At 45.4% G+C, this 23,353-nt stretch overlaps 1 protein-coding gene across 4 annotated transcripts in view; it reads left to right on the top strand.

The window, feature by feature from the left end:
* Nucleotides 1–23,353, top strand: part of LOC115143188 (AMP deaminase 2-like) — an 86,550-nt gene that overhangs the window by 45,568 nt on the left and 17,629 nt on the right. For all 4 annotated transcript variants that reach the window (XM_029683335.2, XM_029683337.2, XM_065001827.1 and 1 more), the window contains exons 2-4: nucleotides 20,699–20,838; nucleotides 22,265–22,395; nucleotides 23,039–23,107. In XM_029683335.2, the coding sequence (XP_029539195.1) occupies nucleotides 20,699–20,838; nucleotides 22,265–22,395; nucleotides 23,039–23,107 (340 nt within the window). The remainder of the gene's footprint in view (nucleotides 1–20,698; nucleotides 20,839–22,264; nucleotides 22,396–23,038; nucleotides 23,108–23,353) is intronic.

The raw sequence follows: 23,353 nt of genomic DNA, 5'->3' as shown, positions 1-23,353 counted from the left end.
GCATACTTAAATTCACCCAGGACACCGGATAAGACAGGAGAAATACTCCAGATATAACAAACTGACCCTAGCCTCCCGACACATTAAACTATTGCAGCATAATTACTGGAGCCTGAGACAGGAGGGGTCTTGGGACACTGTAGCCCTGTCCGACTATTTCCCCGGACAGGGCCAACCAGGCAGGATATAACCCCACCCACTTTGCCAAAGCACAGCCCCCACACCACTAGAGGGATATCTTCAACCACCAACTTACTACCCTGAGACAAAGATTTCCCCCACGGCACGACCCCGAGGGGGGCGCCAACCCGGACAGGAAGATTATGTCAGAGACTCAACTAGACGTCGACCGATTTATGATGTTTCAACGCCATGCTTCAAGGTAGGTATGGTGTTCTTTGGATGCAACTCAGCATTCTTTGTCCTCCAAACACGACGAGTTGAGTTTTTACCAAAAAGTTATATTTTGGTTTCATCTGACCATATGACATTCTCCCAATCTTCTTCTGGATCATTCAAATGCTCTCTAGCAAACTTCAGACGGGCCTGGACACGTACTGGCTTTAAGCAGGGGGACACGTTTGACACAGCAGGATTTGAGTCCCTGGCGGCGTAGTGTGTTACTGATGGTAGGCTTTGTTACTTTGGTCCCAGCTCTCTGCAGGTCATTCACTAGGTCACGTTCTTGTGATCATTTTGACCCCACGGGGTCTTGCGTGGAGCACCAAATCGAGGGAGATTATCAGTGGTCTTGTATGTCTTCCATTTCCTAATAATTGCTCCCACAGTTGATTTATTCAAACCAAGCTGCTTACCTATTGCAGATTCAGTCTTCCCAGCCTGGTGCAGGTCTACAATTTTGTTTCTGGTGTCCTTTGAACAGCTCTTTGGTCTTGGCCATAGTGGAGTTTGGAGTGTGACTGTTTGAGGTTGTGGACAGGTGTCTTTTATACTGATAACAAGTTCAAACAGGTGCCATTAATACAGGTAACGAGTGGAGGACAGAGGAGCCTCTTAAAGAAGAAGTTACAGGTCTGTGAGAGCCAGAAATCTTGCTTGTTTGTAGGTGACCAAATACTTATTTTCCACCATAATTTGCAAATAAATTCATAAAAAATCCTACAATGTGATTTTCTGGATTTTTTTTTCTAAGTTTGTCTGTCATAGTTGAAGTGTACCTATGGTGAAAGTTACAGGCCTCTCTCATATTTTTAAGTGGGAGAACTTGCACAATTGGTGGCTGACTAAATCGTTTTTTGCCCCACTGTATATCCACATAATTTTCCTCCCTCACGATGCCATCTATTTTATGTAGTGCACCAGTCCCTCCTGCAGCAAAGCACCACCACAACATGATGCTGCCACCATGTGCTTCACGGTTGGGATGGTGTTCTTTGGCTTGCAAGCCTCCCCCTTTTTCCTCCAAACATAACAATGGTCATTATGGCCAAACAGTTCGATTTCTGTTTCATCAGACCAGAGGACATTTCTCCAAAAAGTACGATCTTTGTCCCCATGTGCAGTTGCAAACAGTCTGGCTTTTTTATGGTGATTTGGAGCAGAGGTTTCTTCCTTGCTGAGTAGCTTTCAGGTTATGTCGATATAGGACTCGTTTTACTGTGGATATAGATACCTTTTGTACTGGTTTATTCCAGCATCTTCACAAGGTCCTTTGCTGTTGTTCTGGGATTGATTTGCACTTTTCCCACCAAAGTGCGTTCATCTCTAGGAGACAGAATGTGTCTCCTTCCTGAGCGGTATGACGGCTGCGTGGTCCCATGGTGTGTATATTTGCTTGTTAGGTCTGTATTGTTTGTACAGATGAACATGGTACCTTCAGAGTTTTGGAAATTTGTATTTCAAGGTACGCCTTGAAATACATCCACAGGTAAACCTCCAATTGACTCAAATGATGTCAATTAGCCTATCGGAAGCTTCTAATGCCATGACATAATTTTCTGGAATTTTCCGAGCAGATTAAAGGCACAGTCAACTTAGTGTATGTAAACTTCTGATCCACTGGTATTGTGATACAGTGAATTATAAGTGAAATAATCTGTCTATAAACAATTGTTGTAAAAATGACTTGTGTCATGCACAAAGTAAATGTCGTTACCGACTTGCCAAAGCTATAGTTTGTTTACAAGAAATTTGTGGAGTGGTTGAAAAATGAGTTTTACTGACTCCAACTTAATTGTATTTAAACTTCCGACTTCAACTGTATGTCAAGTAGAGGCACTATGGGCTCAAGTACATCTGCCTCTCCAGGCACCCATATTGGTAGGATGTGTGTATATACCTCCTAGTTCTAAGGTGTCCTATCTGGATGACTTATGCACGGGGTTTGACCAGGCCACAGATAGTAACAAGAGATCTATTTATCTTGGGTGATTTTAATATAAATTGGAAGGATCATAATAATTCAAGTATAATTAAATTAATGAGATATGCCGAGAGCTGTGGTTTGAAACAAATTGTTAAGGACACTACTAGATAATCAACTAAGTTCGGTTACCGTTCGGATACAGTGGTTTGCGAAAGTATTCACCCCCCTTGATATTTTTCCTATTTTGTTACCTTACAACCTGAAATTAAAATACATTTTTTGCGGGGTTGTATCATTTGATTTACACAACATGCTTACCACTTTAAAGATGAAAAATATTGTTTTATTGTGAAACAAACTCGAAATAAGACAAAAAAAACTGAAAACTTGAGCTTGCATAACTATTCACCCCCTCAAAATCAATACCTTGTAGAGCCACCTTTTGCAGCAATTACAGCTGCAAGTCTCTTTGGGTATGTCTCTATAAGCTTCGCCACTGGGATCTTTGCCCATTCTTCAAGGCAAAACTTCTCCAGCTCCTTTAAGTTGGATGGGTTCTGCTGGTGTACAGCAATATTTAAGTCATACCACAGATTCTCAATTGGATTGAGGTCTGGGCTTTGACTAGGCCATTCAAAGACATTTAAATGTTCCCCTTAAACCACTCGAGTGTTGCTTTAGCAGTATGCTTAGGGTCATTGTCCTGCTGAACCTCTGTCCCAGTCTCAAATCTCTGGAAGACTGAAACAGGTTTACCTTAAGAATTTCCCTGTATTTCACTCCATCATTCATTCCTTCAATTCTGACCAGTGTCCCAGTCCCTGCCGATGGAAAAACATCTCCACAGGATGATGCTGCCACCACCATGCTTCACTGTGGGGATGGTGTTCTTGGGGTGATGGGTTTGTTGGGTTTGCGCCAGACATAGTGTTTTCCTTGATGGCCAAAAAGCTAATCTTTAGTCTCATCTGACCAGAGTACCTTCTTCCATATGTTTGGGGAGTCTCCCGTATGCCTTTTGGTAAACACCAATCATGTTTGCTTATTTTTGTCTGGACACTCTTCTTTAAAGCCCAGCTCTGTGGAGTGTACGTCTTCAAGTGGTCCTATGGACAGATACTCCAATAGCTGCGGTGGAGCTTTGCAGCTCCTTCAGGGTTATCTTTGGTCTCTTTGTTGCCTCTCTGATTAATGCCCTCTTTGCCTGGTCCATGAGTTTTGGTGGTCGGCCCTCTCTTGGCAGGTTTGCTGTGGTGCCATATTCTTTCCATTTTTTAATAATGGATTTAGTGGTCCTCCGTGGGATGTTCAAAGTTTCAGATATTTTTTTTATAACCTGTTTGGAGAGCTCCTTGACCTTTATAGTGCCACTTGCTTGGTGGTGCCCCTTGCTTAGTGGTGTTGCAGACTCTAGGGCCTTTCAGAAGAGGTGTGTGTGTGTGTGTATATATATATATGTATATACATACTGCGATCATGTGACAGATCATGTGACACTTAGATTGCACACAGCTGGATTTATTTAACTAATTATGTGACTTCTGAAGGTAATTGGTTGCACCAGATCTTATTTAGTGGCTTCATAGCAGGAGGGGTGAATAGATTTGCACACACCACTTTTCTGTTTTTTATTTAGTATAATTTTTTGAAACAAGTAATTTTGTTAATTTCACTTCCCCAATTTGGACTTTTTAGTGTATGTCCATTACATGAAATCCAAATAAAAATCCATTTAAATGGCAGGTTGTAATGCAACAAAATAGGAAAAGCGCCAAGGGAGATGAATACTTTTGCAAGGCACTGTACGTGCATTGATCTGATCTCCTGTAAAATACCATTGTAATGCTTAAAAGCCAGATCAATGCTAGTGGGCGGGACAGACCATAGTATTGTGACCATAACCATGAACACTAAGGTTACAAAGAAACCCCCAAGGATTGTGGTCAAGAGACATTTTAAAACATTTAATCATAAGCAGTTTCAAAATGATTTGGCTGTTGTACCCTGGGAGCTGATTTATCTAGAGGATGATTTAAATCACGCTACAGGATGTTTTATTGATTTGCTCACTGGGGTAATGGACCATCATGCCCCAGCAAGAAAGAGTACAGTTGGGGCTTGTCCATCACCATGGATTGATGATGAACTGGGTGAGGCATTTTCTCAAAGAAATATGGCAAAAGTCTTAGCAGCCAAATATGAACTAGAAATGTATTAACATAATTATAGAACACTATGTAATTATGCAGTTAAATCAAATCGTAAGAAGAAAAATATCTTACAAAAATGCTTTTATTGATTGTAACAATGATTCAATACATTTATGGAATAGTGTACACCTATCTTGGTACATCTATCTCATCATGCCCATCTAGTGTGGAGGTTGATGGGAGAACAATAACAAAACCAGCTGATATTGCCTTTTTCTTTTACAAAGAAAAGTAATTTACTGAGAGATAATGTAAACACCCATTCTTCCAAACAAGCTATTGTCCAATGTATTGATGATTATATTATGAGCAAAAAAACTGGTGTCAGTAGAGGTGTTAAACCTATTGAAGTCATTACCCAATGGCAAATCTAAATGTTATGAGCTAATGGACAATTTTTTACTTCACTATGCTGCTCCCCAGATTGCAGCTCCTCTGTAATACATATTTAATTGGTCACTGGAAAAGGGGAAATTTCCAAATGTATGGAAGCATGCTGAACTTTGTTCAATCCCGAAAGACAGAAAAGAACCCATTACTCCTGCCAATAGTCGACCAATCAGTCTACTCCCTTCACAGTAAGATATTGGAGGATATTGTGAGTAGACAAATATGAGAGTATATGGGCAATAATGATCTGATCACAGCCAATCAGCATGCTTATCACAAAAAACTAACACTGCATTGGTTGACATGACTGACCAATGGCTTAATGCTATGGATAATGGCAGGTTTCTGGGTGCACTATTTTTAGATTTCGGTGCAGCATTTGATTTAGTGTATCATTAAATTATTTTGACAAAATTATTGCATTATGGATTTAAGGTAACATTTAATATCTAACTGACCGGAAACAGTCCACCTACAGTTGAAGGCCCTGCCCCGCCCCCCTTTCGGAAAAGCTGACCACGACTCCATTTTGCTGATCCCTGCCTACAGGCAGAAACTAAAACAAGAGGCTCCCACGCTGAGGTCTGTCCAACGCTGGTCAGACCAAGCTGACTCCACACTCCAAGACTGCTTCCATCACGTGGACTGGGACATGTTTCGTATTGCGTCAGATGGAAATATTGACGAATACGCTGATTCGGTGTGCGAGTTCATTAGAACGTGCGTCGAAGATGTCGTTCCCATAGCAACGATAAAAACATTCCCAAACCAGAAACCGTGGATTGATGGCAGCATTCGCGTGAAACTGAAAGCGCAAACCACTGCTTTTAATCAGGGCAAGGTGTCTGGTAATATGTCCGAATATAAACAATGCAGCTATTCCCTCCGCAAGGCTATTAAACAAGCTAAGCGTCAGTACAGAGACAAAGTGGAATCTCAATTCAATGGCTCAGACACAAGAGGCATGTGGCAGGGTCTACAGTCAATCACGGACTACAAGAAGAAACCCAGCCCAGTCACGGACCAGGATGTCTTGCTCCCAGGCAGACTAAATAACTTTTTTGCCCGCTTTGAGGACAATACAGTGCCACTGACACGGCCTGCAACGAAAACATGCGGTCTCTCCTTCACTGCAGCCGAGGTGAGTAGTAAGACATTTAAACGTGTTAACCCTCGCAAGGCTGCAGGCCCAGACGGCATCCCCAGCCGCGCCCTCAGAGCATGCGCAGACCAGCTGGCCGGTGTGTTTACGGACATATTCAATCAATCCCTATACCAGTCTGCTGTTCCCACATGCTTCAAGAGGGCCACCATTGTTCCTGTTCCCAAGAAAGCTAAGGTAACTGAGCTAAACGACTACCGCCCCGTAGCACTCACTTCCGTCATCATGAAGTGCTTTGAGAGACTAGTCAAGGACCATATCACCTCCACCCTACCTGACACCCTAGACCCACTCCAATTTGCTTACCGCCCAAATAGGTCCACAGACGATGCAATCTCAACCACACTGCACACTGCCCTAACCCACCTGGACAAGAGGAATACCTATGTGAGAATGCTGTTCATCGACTACAGCTCGGCATTCAACACCATAGTACCCTCCAAGCTCGTCATCAAGCTCGAGACCCTGGGTCTCGACCCCGCCCTGTGCAACTGGGTACTGGACTTCCTGACGGGCCGCCCCCAGGTGGTGAGGGTAGGCAACAACATCTCCTCCCCGCTGATCCTCAACACGGGGCCCCACAAGGGTGCGTTCTGAGCCCTCTCCTGTACTCCCTGTTCACCCACGACTGCGTGGCCATGCACGCCTCCAACTCAATCATCAAGTTTGCGGACGACACAACAGTGGTAGGCTTGATTACCAACAACGACGAGACGGCCTACAGGGAGGAGGTGAGGGCCCTCGGAGTGTGGTGTCAGGAAAATAACCTCACACTCAACGTCAACAAAACTAAGGAGATGATTGTGGACTTCAGGAAACAGCAGAGGGAACACCCCCTATCCACATCGATGGATCAGTAGTGGAGAGGGTAGCAAGTTTTAAGTTCCTCGGCATACACATCACAGACAAACTGAATTGGTCCACTCACACTGACAGCGTCGTGAAGAAGGCGCAGCAGCGCCTCTTCAACCTCAGGAGGCTGAAGAAATTTGGCTTGTCACCAAAAGCACTCACAAACTTCTACAGATGCACAATCGAGAGCATCCTGGCGGGCTGTATCACCGCCTGGTACGGCAACTGCTCCGCCCTCAACCGTAAGGCTCTCCAGAGGGTAGTGAGGTCTGCACAACGCATCACCGGGGGCAAACTACCTGCCCTCCAGGACACCTACACCACCCGATGTTACAGGAAGGCCATAAAGATCATCAAGGACATCAACCACCCGAACCACTGCCTGTTCACCCCGCTATCATCCAGAAGGCGAGGTCAGTACAGGTGCATCAAAGCTGGGACCGAGAGACTGAAAAACAGCTTCTATCTCAAGGCCATCAGACTGTTAAACAGCCACCACTAACATTGAGTGGCTGCTGCCAACACACTGTCATTGACACTGACCCAACTCCAGCCACTTTAATAATGGGAATTGATGGGAAATGATGTAAATATATCACTAGCCACTTTAAACAATGCTACCTTATATAATGTTACTTACCCTACATTATTCATCTCATATGCATATGTATATACTGTACTCTAGATCATCGACTGCATCCTTATGTCACTAGCCACTTTAACTATGCCACTTTGTTTACTTTGTCTACATACTCATCTCATATGTATATACTGTACTCGATACCATCTACTGTATGCTGCTCTGTACCATCACTCATTCATATATCCTTATGTACATATTCCTTATCCCCTTACACTGTGTATAAGACAGTAGTTTTGGAATTGTTAGTTAGATTACTTGTTGGTTATCACTGCATTGTCGGAACTAGAAGCACAAGCATTTCGCTACACTCGCATTAACATCTGCTAACCATGTGTATGTGACAAATAAAATTTGATTTGATTTGAAGTCGGAAGTTTACATACACTTAGGTTGGAGTCATTAAAACTTGTTTTTCAACCTCTACAAATTTCTTGGTAACAAACTATAGTTTTGGCAAGTCGGTTAGGACATCTACTTTGTGCATGACACAAGTCATTTTTCCAACAATTGTTTACAGACAGATTATTTCACTTATAATTCACTGTATCATAATTCCAGTGGGTCAGAAGTTGACATACACTAAGTTGACTGTGCCTTTTAAATAGCTTGGAATATTCCAGGAAATGTCATGGCTTTAGAAGCTTCCGATAGGCTAATTGATATCATTTGAGTCATTTGGAGGTGTACCTGTGGATGTATTTCAAGACCTACCTTCAAACTCAGTGCCTCTTTGCTTCACATTATGGGAAAATCTAAAGAAATCAGCCAAGACCTCGGAAAATTGTAGACCTCCACAAGTCTGGTTCATCCTTGGTAGCAATTTCCAAACGCCTGAAGGTACCACGTTATCTGTAGAAACAATGGTACGCAAGTATAAACACCATGGGACCACGCAGCCGTCATGCTGCTCAGGAAGGAGACGCGTTCTGTCTCCTAGAGATGTTTTATTTTAAAAAAAAATGTATTTCACCTTTATTTAACCAGGTAGGCTAGTTGAGAACAAGTTCTCATTTGCAACTGCGACCTGGCCAAGATAAAGCATAGCAATTCGACACATACAACAACCAACAATCATTTTAGTCAATTAGATTCTTGCTACGTAAGCTTAACTTTCAGAACATTCGAGACGTGTAGTCCACTTGTCATTCCAATCTCCTCTGCATTAGCGTAGCCTCTTCTCTAGCCTGTCAACTATGTGTCTGTCTATCCCTGTTCTCTCCTCTCTGCACAGACCATACAAACGCTCCACACCGCATGGCCGCGGCCACCCTAATCTGGTGGTCCCAGCGCGCACGACCCACGTGGAGTTCCAGGTCTCCGGTAGCCTCTGGAACTGCCGATCTGCGGCCAACAAGGCAGAGTTCATCTCAGCCTATGCCTCCCTCCAGTCCCTCGACTTCTTGGCTCTGACGGAAACATGGATCACCACAGACAACACCGCTACTCCTACTGCTCTCTCTTCGTCCGCCCACGTGCTCTCGCACACCCCGAGAGCTTCTGGTCAGCGGGGTGGTGGCACCGGGATCCTCATCTCTCCCAAGTGGTCATTCTCTCTTTCTCCCCTTACCCATCTGTCTATCGCCTCCTTTGAATTCCATGCTGTCACAGTTACCAGCCCTTTCAAGCTTAACATCCTTATCATTTATCGCCCTCCAGGTTCCCTCGGAGAGTTCATCAATGAGCTTCACCCTCTCACCTTCCCCCCCTACTCACAAGGCAGGCAATACGCTCGACCTCATCTTTACTAGATGCTGTTCCTCCACTAACCTCATTGCAACTCCCCTCCAAGTCTCCGACCACTACCTTGTATCCTTTTCCCTCTCGCTCTCATCCAACACTTCCCACACTGCCCCTACTCGGATGGTATCGCGCCGTCCCAACCTTCGCTGTCTCTCCCCCGCTACTCTCTCCTCTTCCATCCTATCATCTCTTCCCTCTGCTCAAACCTTCTCCAACCTATCTCCTGATTCTGCCTCCTCAACCCTCCTCTCCTCCCTTTCTGCATCCTTTGACTCTCTATGTCCCCTATCCTCCAGGCCGGCTCGGTCCTCCCCTCCCGCTCCGTGGCTCGACGACTCATTGCGAGCTCACAGAACAGGGCTCCGGGCAGCCGAGCGGAAATGGAGGAAAACTCGCTTCCCTGCCGGACCTGGCATCCTTTCACTCCCTCCTCTCTACATTTTCCTCCTCTGTCTCTGCTGCTAAATCCACTTTCTACCACTCTAAATTCCAAGCATCTGCCTCTAACCCTAGGAAGCTCTTTGCCACCTTCTCCTCCCTCTTGAATCCGCCTCCCCCCTCCTCCCTCTCTGCAGATGACTTCGTCAACCATTTTGAAAAGAAGGTCGACGACATCCGATCCTTGTTTGCTAAGTCAAACGACACCGCTGGTTCTGCTCACACTGCCCTACCCTGTGCTCTGACCTCTTTCTCCCCTCTCTCTCCAGATGACATCTCGCGCCTTGTGACGGCCGGCCGCCCAACAACCTGCCCGCTTGACCCTATCCCCTCCTCTCTTCTCCAGACCATCTCCGGTGACCTTCTCCCTTACCTCACCTCGCTCATCAACTCATCCCTGACCGCTGGCTACGTCCCTCCCGTCTTCAAGAGAGCGAGAGTTGCACCCCTTCTGAAAAAACCTACACTCGATCCCTCCGATGTCAACAACTACAGACCAGTATCCTTTCTTTTCTCTCCAAAACTCTTGAACGTGCCGTCCTTGGCCAGCTCTCCCGCTATCTCTCTCAGAATGACCTTCTTGATCCAAATCAGTCAGGTTTCAAGACTAGTCATTCAACTGAGACTGCTCTTCTCTGTATCACGGAGGCGCTCCGCACTGCTAAAGCTAACTCTCTCTCCTCTGCTCTCATCCTTCTAGACCTATCGGCTGCCTTCGATACTGTGAACCATCAGATCCTCCTCTCCACCCTCTCCGAGTTGGGCATCTCCGGCGCGGCCCACGCTTGGATTGCGTCCTACCTGACAGGTCGCTCCTACCAGGTGGCGTGGCGAGAATCCGTCTCCTCACCACGTGCTCTCCCCACTGGTGTCCCCCAGGGCTCTGTTCTAGGCCCTCTCCTATTCTCGCTATACACCAAGTCACTTGGCTCTGTCATAACCTCACATGGTCTCTCCTATCATTGCTATGCAGACGACACACAATTAATCTTCTCCTTTCCCCCTTCTGACGACCAGGTGGCGAATCGCATCTCTGCATGTCTGGCAGACATATCAGTGTGGATGACGGATCATCACCTCAAGCTGACCCTCGGCAAGACGGAGCTGCTCTTCCTCCCGGGGAAGGACTGCCCGTTCCATGATCTCGCCATCACGGTTGACAACTCCATTGTGTCCTCGTCCCAGAGCGCTAAGAACCTTGGCGTGATCCTGGACAACACCCTGTCGTTCTCAAATAACATCAAGGCGGTGGCCCGTTCCTGTAGGTTCATGCTCTACAACATCCGCAGAGTACGACCCTGCCTCACACAGGAAGCGGCGCAGGTCCTAATCCAGGCACTTGTCATCTCCCGTCTGGATTACTGCAACTCGCTGTTGGCTGGGCTCCCTGCCTGTGCCATTAAACCCCTACAACTCATCCAGAACGCCGCAGCCCGTCTGGTGTTCAACCTTCCCAAGTTCTCTCACGTCACCCCGCTCCTCCGCTCTCTCCACTGGCTTCCAGTTGAAGCTCGCATCCGCTACAAGACCATGGTGCTTGCCTACGGAGCTGTGAGGGGAACGGCACCTCAGTACCTCCAGGCTCTGATCAGGCCCTACACCCAAACAAGGGCACTGCGTTCATCCACCTCTGGCCTGCTCGCCTCCCTACCACTGAGGAAGTACAGTTCCCGCTCAGCCCAGTCAAAACTGTTCGCTGCTCTGGCCCCCCAATGGTGGAACAAACTCCCTCACGACGCCAGGACAGCGGAGTCAATCACCACCTTCCGGAGACACCTGAAACCCCACCTCTTTAAGGAATACCTAGGATAGGATAAAGTAATCCTTCTCCCCCTCCCCCCCCTTAAAAGACCTAGATGCACTATTGTAAAGTGGCTGTTCCACTGGATGTCATAAGGTGAAAGCACCAATTTGTAAGTCGCTCTGGATAAGAGCGTCTGCTAAATGACTTAAATGTAAATGTAAATGTAACCCGGAGTTACACATGGAATAAACAAAACATACAGTCAATAATACAGTAGAACAAAATAAAATACAAAGTCTATATACAGTGAGTGCAAATGAGGTAAGTTAATTAAATAAATAGGCCATGGTGGCGAAGTTATTACAATATAGCAATTAAACACTGGAATGGTAGATCGGCAGAAGATGAATGTGCAGGTAGAGATACTGGGGTGCAAAGGAGCAAAATAAATAAATACCAGTATGGGGATGAGGTAGGTAGATAGATGGGCTATGTACAGGTGCAGTGATCTGTAAGCTGCTCTGACAGCTGGTGCTTAAAGCTAGTGAGGGAGATGTGAGTCTCCAGCTTCAGAGATGTTTGCAATTCGTTCCAGTCATTGGCAGCAGAGAACTGGAAATGAATGAGATGAAAGTGCTTTGGTGCGAAAAGTGCAGATCAATCCTAGAACAACAGCAAAGGACCTTGAGAAGATGCTGGAGGAAACAGGTACAAAGGTATCTATATCCACAGTAAAACGAGTCCTATATCGACATAACCTGAAAGGCCGCTCAGCAAGAAAGAAGCCACTGCCCCAAAACCGCCATAAAAAAGTAAGACTACTGTTTGCAACTGCACAATGGGGAAAAAGATCATACTTTTTGGAAAAATGTCCTCTGGTCTGATGAAACAGAAATAGAACCGTTTGGCCATAATGACCATCGTTATGTTTGGAGGAAAAAGGAGGAGGCTTGCAATCCGAAGAACACCATCCCAACTGTGAAGTATGGGGGTGGCATCATGTTGTGGGGGTGCTTTGCTGCAGGAGGGACTGGTGCACTTCATAATTTTCCTCCCTCATGATGCCATTATTTTATGTGGATATGTTGAAGCAACGTCTTAAGTCATCAGTCAGAAAGTTAAAGCTTGGTCACAAATTGGTCTTCCAAATGGACAATGACCCCAAACATTTTTCCAAAGTTGTGGCAAAATGGCTTAAGGACAACAAAGTCAAGGTATTGAAGTGGCCATCACACAGCCCTGACCTCAATCATATAGAAAATTTGTGGGCAGAACTGAAAAGCGTGTGCGAGCAAAGAGGCTTACAAACCTGACTCACTTACACCAGCTCTGTCAGGAGGAATGGGCCAAAATTCACCCAATTTATTGTGGGAAGCTTGTGGAAGGCTACTCAAAATGTTTGACCCAAGTTAAACAATTTAAAGGCAATGCTGCCAAATACTAATTGAGTGTATGTAAACTTCTGACCCACTGGGAATGTGATGAAAGAAATTAAATATTAAATCAATATTTCTCTCTACTATTATTCTGACATTTCACATTCTTAAAATAAAGTGGTGATCCTAACTGACCTAAGACAGGGAATATTTACTCAGATTAAATGTCAGGAATTGTGAAAAACCTCCGACTTCAACTGTATATCAATTGGTCGTTTTCTTTCACTCATGCTTTAAACTGTGGAATATCAACAGTTACAGCAAACTCTACAAGTAGATCTGGGAAATATCAGGGAGTGGGTTTTCAGGAACAAACTTGTTTTGAACGCCAAGAACATCCAGCTTATGTTGGTCTGTTCCACCAGGAAAAGGCCAACACAGCATGGGGATGCAATTAAGTATGGGGGGAGTACAAATTGAGGAAGTGGCAGAAACCAAACTACTTGGGGTGACACCTATAACTCATCTATGTAAAAAATAAATTTAAAAAAATTCAATGCATGCATGATCAGAAGGATAGCTAAATATTTACCGGGAAAGCATTAATTGAGAGTCAGGGGAAATACTGTTCTGTGGTCTGGGGACATGCAAGGGAAATTAGGAGGCTGCAGATTGCACAGAACAAAGCAGCAATGATTGTTTTATGGTGATGTGATTATTATGTTGTAATCATGCACACTGCTCTTAGTTGGTCATCATCCAACAAGAAAATTGAAAAAAATATGCTTATTTTATTTCACAATGTACACCATTTAAAATGGCTTAACTCCATTCACATCAGTATTCAGTTGGTAAGAGACAGACATCCAGTCAATACTAGGAATAGATTGTTCACCATCTGTGTTATCCCAGCAGAAAAGAGAAATAGGCAAAATAACATTTTGATTCAGAGCAATAAAGAAATATAATCATTTTTCTGAGCAAACCAGAAACCTTTCAATATATACATTCAATCAATACTTTAGAACCTTTTAAATATAAAAAATGGGAGGTTGTGCAGGACTATGGCAGATGAAGGAAGCAAACTATCATTTCAGATTGTTAAATTATTTATCTGGTCAATATGTCAGTGTATTATGCCTGTTGTGTGTAACAGTGTTATATGTGATTTGTATTATACATTGGATTTTAATGTTTAAGGACATTTGGAAGATTAGTCCAAATGAGGACTAAAAGAGATCCTAATAAAATAAAATCCTCTTGCGTTGTGAATGAATTCGATGAGGGTATTGGAATTTACAGTCATATCACTGTTTATTCTGTGCATCATACTTTTTACTAGGCCTATATCGTAGTTTGCATTAAGCACAGTAGTCTATTTTTCTGCTTTCTGAGATCACTATAGCTCCTTTAAAACTAGCCCCTCTCTGTTCTTATCCAGAACAATCACTAACTAGGCTTTAAGCTGCTGTATAGTGTTGTGTGTTCTAAATCAGGGTCACCCATATTACAACTCCTATCCTCTGGGCCACTGTGTCTGCAGTCTGCACTACTTTTATTACACCATTACTTTGTAGTAGCCCACCACTTTTTCCACATTTTGTTACATTATAGCTGTCACGAGTTACTAAGAGTGGAAGGTAGGAGTCAGGCGCAGAGAGCAGAGGGTTCAATAATAGATTATATATTTCTCCGGCACAAAAAAGGGTCACGCCAAACACAGGGCGCCGCAGAAACACTGACCAGCCCAAACACACAGGGAAAAACGATCCGGAGAAAAAATACATCCACAACCGACAGCGAACACAAAATAATCACCCACAAACCTAAGCGGGCCTAACAGGCTTAAATAGACCAGAAATCAAGAAACACAAAAGAAACAGGTGCAACTAATAAGACTTAACCAACAGACAAGGGAAAAGGGATCGGTGGCGGCTAGTAGACCGGCGACGACAACTGCCGAGCGCCGCCCGAACAGGCAGGGGAGCCACCTTCGGCGGGAGTCGTGACAACAGCCTTATTCTAAAATGGATAAAAGAAAAGAAAAAATCCCAATCTACACGCAATACCCCATAATGACGAAGCGAAAATAAGTTGAGATGTTTTTGCAAATGTAATTTTAAAAATTATAGTAAGTGTATATATATAATAATATACAGTTGAAGTCGGAAGTTTACATACACCTTAGCCAAATACATTTAAACTCAGTTTTTCACAATTCCTAACATTTAATCTGAGTAAAAATTCCCTGTTTTAGGTCAGTTAGGATCACCACTTTATTGGGAGAATGATTTATTTCAGATTTTATTTCTTTCATCACGTTCCCAGTGGGTCAGAAGTTTACATACATCATTTTTCTTCTCATCGTGCATTCTATTTTGTGTAGTGCACCAGTCCCTCCTGCAGCAAAGCACCCCCACAACATGATGCTGCTAACCCCCGTGCTTCACGGTTGGGATGGTGTTCTTCGGCTTGCAAGCCTCCTGTAACGGCTTTCTTGTGGAGAAGGAGAGTCGGACCAAAATGCAGCGTGATGATTCATGATATTTTAAATGAAGGAAAAAACTATACATGAAGAAACTACAAAATAATGAAATGTGAAAACCGAAACAGCCCTATCTGGTGCAAACACAAAGACAGGAACAATCACCCACAAAACACTCAAAGAATATGGCTGCCTAAATATGGTTCCCAATCAGAGACAACGATAAACACCTGCCTCTGATTGAGAACCACTCCAGACAGCCATAGACTTTGCTAGATACCCCCACTAAGCCACACACCCAATACCTAACAAAACCCCAAGACAAAACACACCACAATAAACCCATGTCACACCCGGCCTGACCAAATAAATAAAGACAAACACAATATACTTCGACCAGGGCGTGACAGAACCCCCTCCCTAAGGTGCGGACTCCCGGACGCACATCAAAACAATAGGGAGGGTCCGGGTGGGCGTCTGTCCATGGTGGCGGCTCCGGCGCGGGACGTGGACTCCACTCAATCAATGTCTTAGTCCCTCCTCCTCGCGTCCTAGGATAGTCCACCCTCGCCGCCGACCATGGCCTAGTAGTCCTCACCCAGAACCCCACTGGACTGAGGGGCAGCTCGGGACTGAGGGGCAGCTCGGGACTGAGGGGCAGCTCGGGACTGAGGGGCAGCTCGGGACTGAGGGGCAGCTCGGGACTGAGGGGAAGCTCAGCACTGAGAAGAAACTCAGCACTGAGAGGAAGCTCAGGCAGGTAGTTGGCTCCGGCAGATCCTGGCTGGCTGGCGGACCTGGAAGAGTCTGGTTGACTGGCGGATCTGGAAGAGTCTGTTTGACTGGCAGATCTGGAAGAGTCTGTTTGACTGGCAGATCTGGAAGAGTCTGTTTGACTGGCAGATCTGGAAGAGTCTGGCTGACTGGCAGATCTGGAAGAGTCTGGCTGACTGGCAGATCTGGAAGAGTCTGGCTGACTGGCAGATCTGGAAGAGTCTGGCTGACTGGCAGATCTAGCTGCTCTGGCTGCTCCATGCAGACTGGCAGCTCTGGCTGCTCCATGCAGACTGACAGTTCTGGCTGCTCTATGCAGACTGGCAGCTCCATGCAGACTGGCAGCTCTGGCTGCTCTATGCAGACTGGCAGCTCTATGCAGACTGGCTGCTCCATGCAGACTGGCAGCTCTGGCTGCTCCATGCAGACTGGCACTCTGGCTGCTCCATGCAGACTGGCAGCTCTGGCTGCTCCATGCAGACTGGCAGCTCTGGCTGCTCCATGCAGACTGACAGCTCTGGCTGCTCCATGCAGACTGACATCTCTGGCTGCTCCGTGCAGGCTGGCAGCTCTGGCTGCGCTGAACAGGCAGGAGACTCCAGCAGCGCTGTAGAGGAGGAAGGCTCTGGCTGCGCTGAACAGGCGGGAGACTCCGACAGCGCTGGAGAGGAGGAAGGCTCTGATAGCGCTAGACAGGCGAGGCGCACTGAAGGCCTGGTGCGTGGTGCTGGCACTGGTGGTACTGGACCGAGGACACGCACAGGAAGCCTGGTGTGGGGAGCTGCCACCAGAGGACTGGTGTGTGAAGGTGGCACAGGATGGACCGGACCGCGAAGGCGTACTGGAGAGCCTGAGAGCAGGACTGGCACAGGACGTGCAAGGCTAGGGAGGTGCACAGGAGGCCTGGTGCGTGAGACTGGCACAATTTTCACCAGCCGACTAATACACACCTCAGAATGAGTATGGAGCGCTGACCCAGTTGCCATCAAATCCCCGACATGCTCCGTCGGGCGAATATCTTGCATACTACGCCAAATCAACTGCTCTCTCTTCACTCTCCTCCAATTCTATTAACACCTCCTCAAGTGTCTCCTCATCTCCCATCTGTTCACTCTCCTCCATTCTGTCCAATAATTCCTCGACCCTCTCAGACTCAGACCTCAGCTTCGCCGATAGCTCCGATAACATCCATGGCTCCTTACGGTAAACAGGGGGAGTTGGCTCAGGTCTGAACCCTGACTCTGCCACACTCTCCCTGAGCCCCCCCCAATACATTTTTGGGGCTGACTCTCGGTCTTCCGTCCGCGCCGCCATGCTTGCTTCGCCAACTCCATTCTCCGATAACCTGCTTCGCACTGCTCCAGCGAATCCCAGGCGGGCTCCGGCACTCTCTCTGGGTCGACCGCCCACCTGTCTATTTCCTCCCAAGTCGTATATTCCAACCTTGGTTGCTCCTGCTGCCGCTGTTGCTTCTCCTCATACCAGCGCCTCTCAGCTCTCTCCGCCTCCAGTTCTTCTTTGGGGCCGCGATATTCTCCAGGCTGCACCTTGGGGCGGCTACACTCCCCTGGTTTAGCCCAGGGTCCTCTCCCGTCGAGGATTTCCTACCATGTCCAGAATTCCTTATTACGTATCTCCTGCTGCCGCTGCCTGTTGACACGCTGCTTGGTCCTGTTGTGGTGGGTGATTCTGTAACGGCTTTCTTGTGGAGAAGGAGAGTCGGACCAAAATGCAGCGTGATGATGATTCATGATATTTTAATGAAGGAAAAAACTATACATTAAGAAACTACAAAATAATGAAATGTGAAAACCGAAACAACCCTATCTGGTGCAAACACAAAGACAGGAACAATCACCCACAAAACACTCAAAGAATATGGCTGCCTAAATATGGTTCCCAATCAGAGACAACGATAAACACCTGCCTCTGACTGAGAACCACTCCAGACAGCCATAGACTTTGCTAGATACCCCCACTAAGCCACACACCCAATACCTAACAAAACCCCAAGACAAAACACACCACAATAAACCCATGTCACACCCCGGCCTGACCAAATAAATAAAGACAAACACAATATACTTCGACCAGGGCGTGACACCTCCCCCTTTTTCCTCCGAACATAACGATGGTCATAATGGCCAAACAGTTCTATTTCTGTTTCATCAGACCAGAGGACATTTCTCCAAAAAGTATGATCTTTGTCACCATGTGCAGTTGCAAACAGTAGTCTGGCTTTTTTATGGCGGTTTTGGAGCAGTGGCTTCTCTCTTGCTGAGCGGCCTTTCAGGTTATGTCGATATAGGACTCGTTTTACTGTGTATATAGATAATTTTGTACCTATTTCCTCCAGCATCTTCACCAGGTCCTTTGCTGTTGTTCTGGGATTGATTTGCCCTTTCGCACCAAAGCACGTTCATCTCTAGGAGACAGAATGCGTCTCCTTCCTGAGCTGTATGATGGCTGCGTGGTCCCATAGTGTTTATACTTGCGTAATATTGTTTGTACAGATGAACGTGGTACCTTCAGTCGTTTGGAAATTGCTCCCAAGGATGAACCAGACTTGTGGATGTCTACAATTTTTTTTCTGAGGTCTTGGCTAATTTCTTTAGATTTTCTCATGATGTCAAGCAAAGAGGCACTGAGTTTGAAGGTAGGCCTTGAAATACATCCACAGGTACACCTCCAATTGACTCAAATGATGTCAATTAGCCTATCAGAAGCTTCTAAAGCCATGGCATGATTTTCTGGAATTTTCCAAGCTGGTTAAAGGCACAGTCAACTTAGTGTATTTAAACTTCTGACCCACTGGAATTGTGATACAGTGAATTATAAGTGAAATAATCTGTCTGTAAACAATTGTTGGAAAAAGTTACTTGTCATGCACAAAGTAGATGTCCTAACCGACGTTCCAAAACTAGTTTGTTAACGAGAAATTTGTGGAGTTGTTGAAAAACAAGTTTTAATGACTCCAACCTAAGTGTATGTAAACTTCCGACTTCAACTGTATATATACCTTATTTACATAATTATTCAGACCCTTTGCTATGAGACTCGAAATTTAGCTTATGTGCATCCTGTTTCCGTTGATCATCCTTGAGATGGTTCTACAACTTGAGTCCACCTGCGGCTCACACCTTTCTAAATGAGGTCCCACAGTTGACAGTGCATGTCAGAGCAGCAACTAAGCCATGAGGTCGAAGGAATTGTCCGTAGAGCTCTGAGACAGGATTGTGTAGAGGCACAGATCTGGGGAAGGGTACCAAAAATTGTCTGCAGCATTGAAGATCCCAAAGAACACAGTGGCCTCCATAATTCTTTAATGGAAGAGGTTTGGAACCATCAAGACTCTTCCCAGAGCTGGCCGGCTGGCCAAACTGAGCAATCGGGAGAGAAGGGCCTTGGTCACGGATGTGACCGAGAATCCGGTGGTCACTCTTGACAGCGTTCCAGAGTTTCTCTGTGGAGATGGAAGAACCTTCCAGAAGGTCAACCATCTCTGCAGCACTCCACCAATCAGGCTTTTATGGTAGAGTGGCCTGATGGAAGCCACTCCTCAGTTAAAGGCACATGACAGAAAAAAAATTAGTTAAAATATATAATAACATGACAGTGTTTGATGAGTCCAGTTGCTCTAGCATCTTTCATGGGGTGATTAGACGTAGCAGAGCATGCTGTGGGACACACTCATTTACAGGGCTTGTCTGTCTTAAACTGTAACCCTCTGCATCTCAGGAGTCCCCTCCAGTATAAAGGCCTTATGGGATCATCATGCCAAAGCAGCATTCTCTGAAAACACACACACACACAGTTTAGCAAACTATCACGTGGCTCTTGAGCTCATCGCTCATCTTTTGGTTACTAATCCTCCATCTCTCTCTCTCTCTGTTTTCAATGGTACATACACAGTGGGGTCTTTGTTCTCTGCCTGCCTGCCTGCCAGTGTAGTGTGCTCCTCCCCTCAACCTCTCCTCCCCTCTCTCCAGACCAGGTCTCCATGGCAACGGGTGTCTGGCATCTGACAACATTTATCTTGTTATTGAGCATCCATCTGAATGACCCTTAGGGTGGGCTATATACCACAGAGACTACTGCCACACACACAGACACCACTCCTGCTGCTGCCTGACACACAATGCAGTGAGCAGCCAACAGAGACACAGCTCAAAGGGCCAGCAGTGCTGTGGAGAGACTAACACACCACTGAAGCTGTCATACTGTAAGGAAGCTCCTCTGTGCTGTATGCAGAGCACAACACTGCTGCTGAGAGACGAGGCTGTAGTTGAGAGCGAAGAGGGCCGGAGTGGAGTATACTAGTGTAGTCCCATGTTGGAAGTGATGGCACAAGAGTTGTGGCTGTGAAATATCAGACCGTGTTTAAATGTTGCAAATCCATGCAATAACAACTCACTCCGTCTGCCTCTCCCTCCCTGTTGTTTAACTTTGTTTTTTTGTTTTTTGTTGTATTTTTTGGAATGTTTATTATTTGTTGTTTAACACTACCTCTCTCTCTCTCTCTCTCTATCTTCCTCTCCACCGCTCTCCCTCCATCTAGATCTGCGTGGTGTAGCAGGGCAGGCCAAGCCCCTGAATCCTCAGCGCTCCCTCCCTGGGACACCCATCAGTCACACACTCAAACACTTCCCCATCAACCTGCGTACATCCATGGACGGAAAGTACAAGGAGATCGCTGAGGTGAGAGCACAGTGACACAGTGTTGTCAACAGTGGTGTAAAGTACTTCAGTAAAAATACTTTGAAGTACTACTTAAGTAGTTTTTTGGTGTATCTGTACTTTACTTTAGTATTTACAGTGGGGCAAAAAAGTATTTAGTCAGCCACCAATTGTGCAAGTTCTCCCACTTAAAAAGATGAGAGAGGCCTGTACTTTTCATCATAGGTACACTTTAACTATGACAGGCAAAATAAGAAAAAAAATCACATTGTAGGATTTTTAATTAATTTATTTGCACATTATGGTGGAAAATAGGCATTTGGTCAATAACAAAGGTTTACAAAAGTCCTTTGACAGCTCTTTGGTCTTGGCCATAGTGGAGTTTGGAGTGTGACTGTTTGAGGTTGTGGACAGGTGTCTTTTATACTGATAACAAGTTCAAACAGGTGCCATTAATACAGGTAACGAGTGGAGGACAGAGGAGCCTCTTAAAGAAGAAGTTACAGGTCTGTGAGAGCCAGAAATCTTACTTGTTTGTAGGTGATCAAATACTTATTTTCCACCATAATTTGCAAATAAATTCATTAAAAATCCTACAATGTGATTTTCTGGATGTATTTCTTCTCATTTTGTCTGTCATAGTTGAAGTGTACCTATGATGAAAATTACAGGCCTCTCTCATCTTTTTAAGTGGGAGAACATGCACAATTGGTGGCTGACTAAATACTTTTTTGCCCCACTGTATATTTTTGACAACGTTTACTTAACTACATTCCTAAAGAAAATGATGTACTTTTTACTCCATACATTTTCCCTGACACCCAAAAGTATTCATTACATTTTGAATGCTTAGCAGGACAGGAAAATGGTGCAATTCACACACTTATCAAGAGAACATCCCTGGTCATCCCTACTGGCTCTGATCTGGCGGACTTACTAAACGTTCGTAAATTATGTCTGAGTGTTGGAGTGTGCCGCTGGCTATCCGTGATTTTGAAAAACAAGAAAATGGTGCTGTCTGGTTTGAATTTGAAGTTATTTGTACTTTTACTATTACATTTCCTTTTGATACTTAAGTATATTTAAAACCTAATACTTTTAGAATTTTACTCAAGTAGGGTTTTACTGGGTGTCATTTACTTTTACTTGAGTCATTTTCTATTAAGGTATCTTTCCTTTTACTAAAGTATGACAATTGAGTACTTTTTCCACCACTGTCAAGCACTTTCCAAATACGTGTGTGTGTGTGTGTGTGTGTGTGTGTGTGTGTGTGTGTGTGTGTGTGTGTGTGTGTGTGCGTGCGACTGCATGTGTTGGATGTTTGTGTCGGTGTTAAATGTTCATGATGTTTATGTAAGTTCGTGTATTGTAATGTTAAGTAAACTCTTCCTGTGTGTGTAATGTGTGTGTGTTCTAATGTTTATTTGACTCTTTGTGTATCTCTCAGGAGCTGTTCACTCGTAGCCTGACGGAGAGTGAGATGCGCACCGCTCCTTATGAGTTCCCTGAGGACAGCCCCATCGAGCAGCTGGAGGAGAGACGCCAACGCCTGGAGAGGCAGATCAGCCAGGACATCAAGTAGGGACACACACAGCAGCAGACATGCACACTCACATACACACCAACACAACTCCCCCGTACACACCCAAACACCCTCCATATACCCACAGGCACACAAGCACCCTCAACAGCTTCCATCATGTCGCTTTTAAGCAGGCCAGCTGACTAACATAAGTAAACAGCTAATGGAGTCAGCCAGTAGCATTCACATCCTGGTGTTCCAGCCTGTTCCACCCACAGGAGAGAGAGGGGGGGGGGTCTGTCTGGGTTGATGGGGTGTGATGGCCTGTTCCACTGAGCCATTCTCAGGGGGGATCTGACACACTTAGGAATCCTTGCTCCACTCACCGCAGCAGGGTCATGTGACCAAGGTATACTATCTGTTCCACTGCTAACTGATCATGTTTCTCTGTTTGTCCCATTTCATCTGATCACCCTTCACACCCTGATCCCCTTTGTGTGTGTCATGTGCGTTACTGTTGTTCTCTTGTGTGTTTTGTTTGTGTAACTGTATTTGCATCCTCTCTGTCTTTCTTTCTGTGCTTGTGTGTTTAAATGTGTGTGTGTGCCACCCCCTCCCCCCTCTCCCCCTTCCTTGTGCTTTGTCTTACCTGTACCCCTCTGACCTGGCCTTGCCGCCATGCACTCTGCACTACGCCAGGCTTGAGCCAGAGATCCTGCTCCGCATCAAACAGGAGTTCATGAAAATTGACAGCGCTGCCGACCTAGAGTGAGTGAGCTATACTTTCAGTCTCTCTCTCTATCTTTTGCCTTTTCCTAACAATCTTGTGAATGCATAAGGTCAAGTTTTTACCTGTACGTATGTACAGTCCTTTGCGCTCATTTGCTGAAGAGTTTAATTTTAAATGTATAATTTTGTTAAATATTGAGAATGTTCCACTCCAACTCCATTAGCAAAATATGAGTTCCCTGTGTGCTGCCCCCTACTGATGATGTATAGTCATCACAGGTGATG

The sequence above is a fragment of the Oncorhynchus nerka genome, linkage group LG15 (assembly GCF_034236695.1).
Source record: "Oncorhynchus nerka isolate Pitt River linkage group LG15, Oner_Uvic_2.0, whole genome shotgun sequence".
Taxonomy (NCBI): Eukaryota; Metazoa; Chordata; class Actinopteri; order Salmoniformes; family Salmonidae; genus Oncorhynchus; species Oncorhynchus nerka.
Note: the sequence above shows the minus strand (reverse complement) of the source record. Positions and strands in the feature narration are given on the sequence as shown.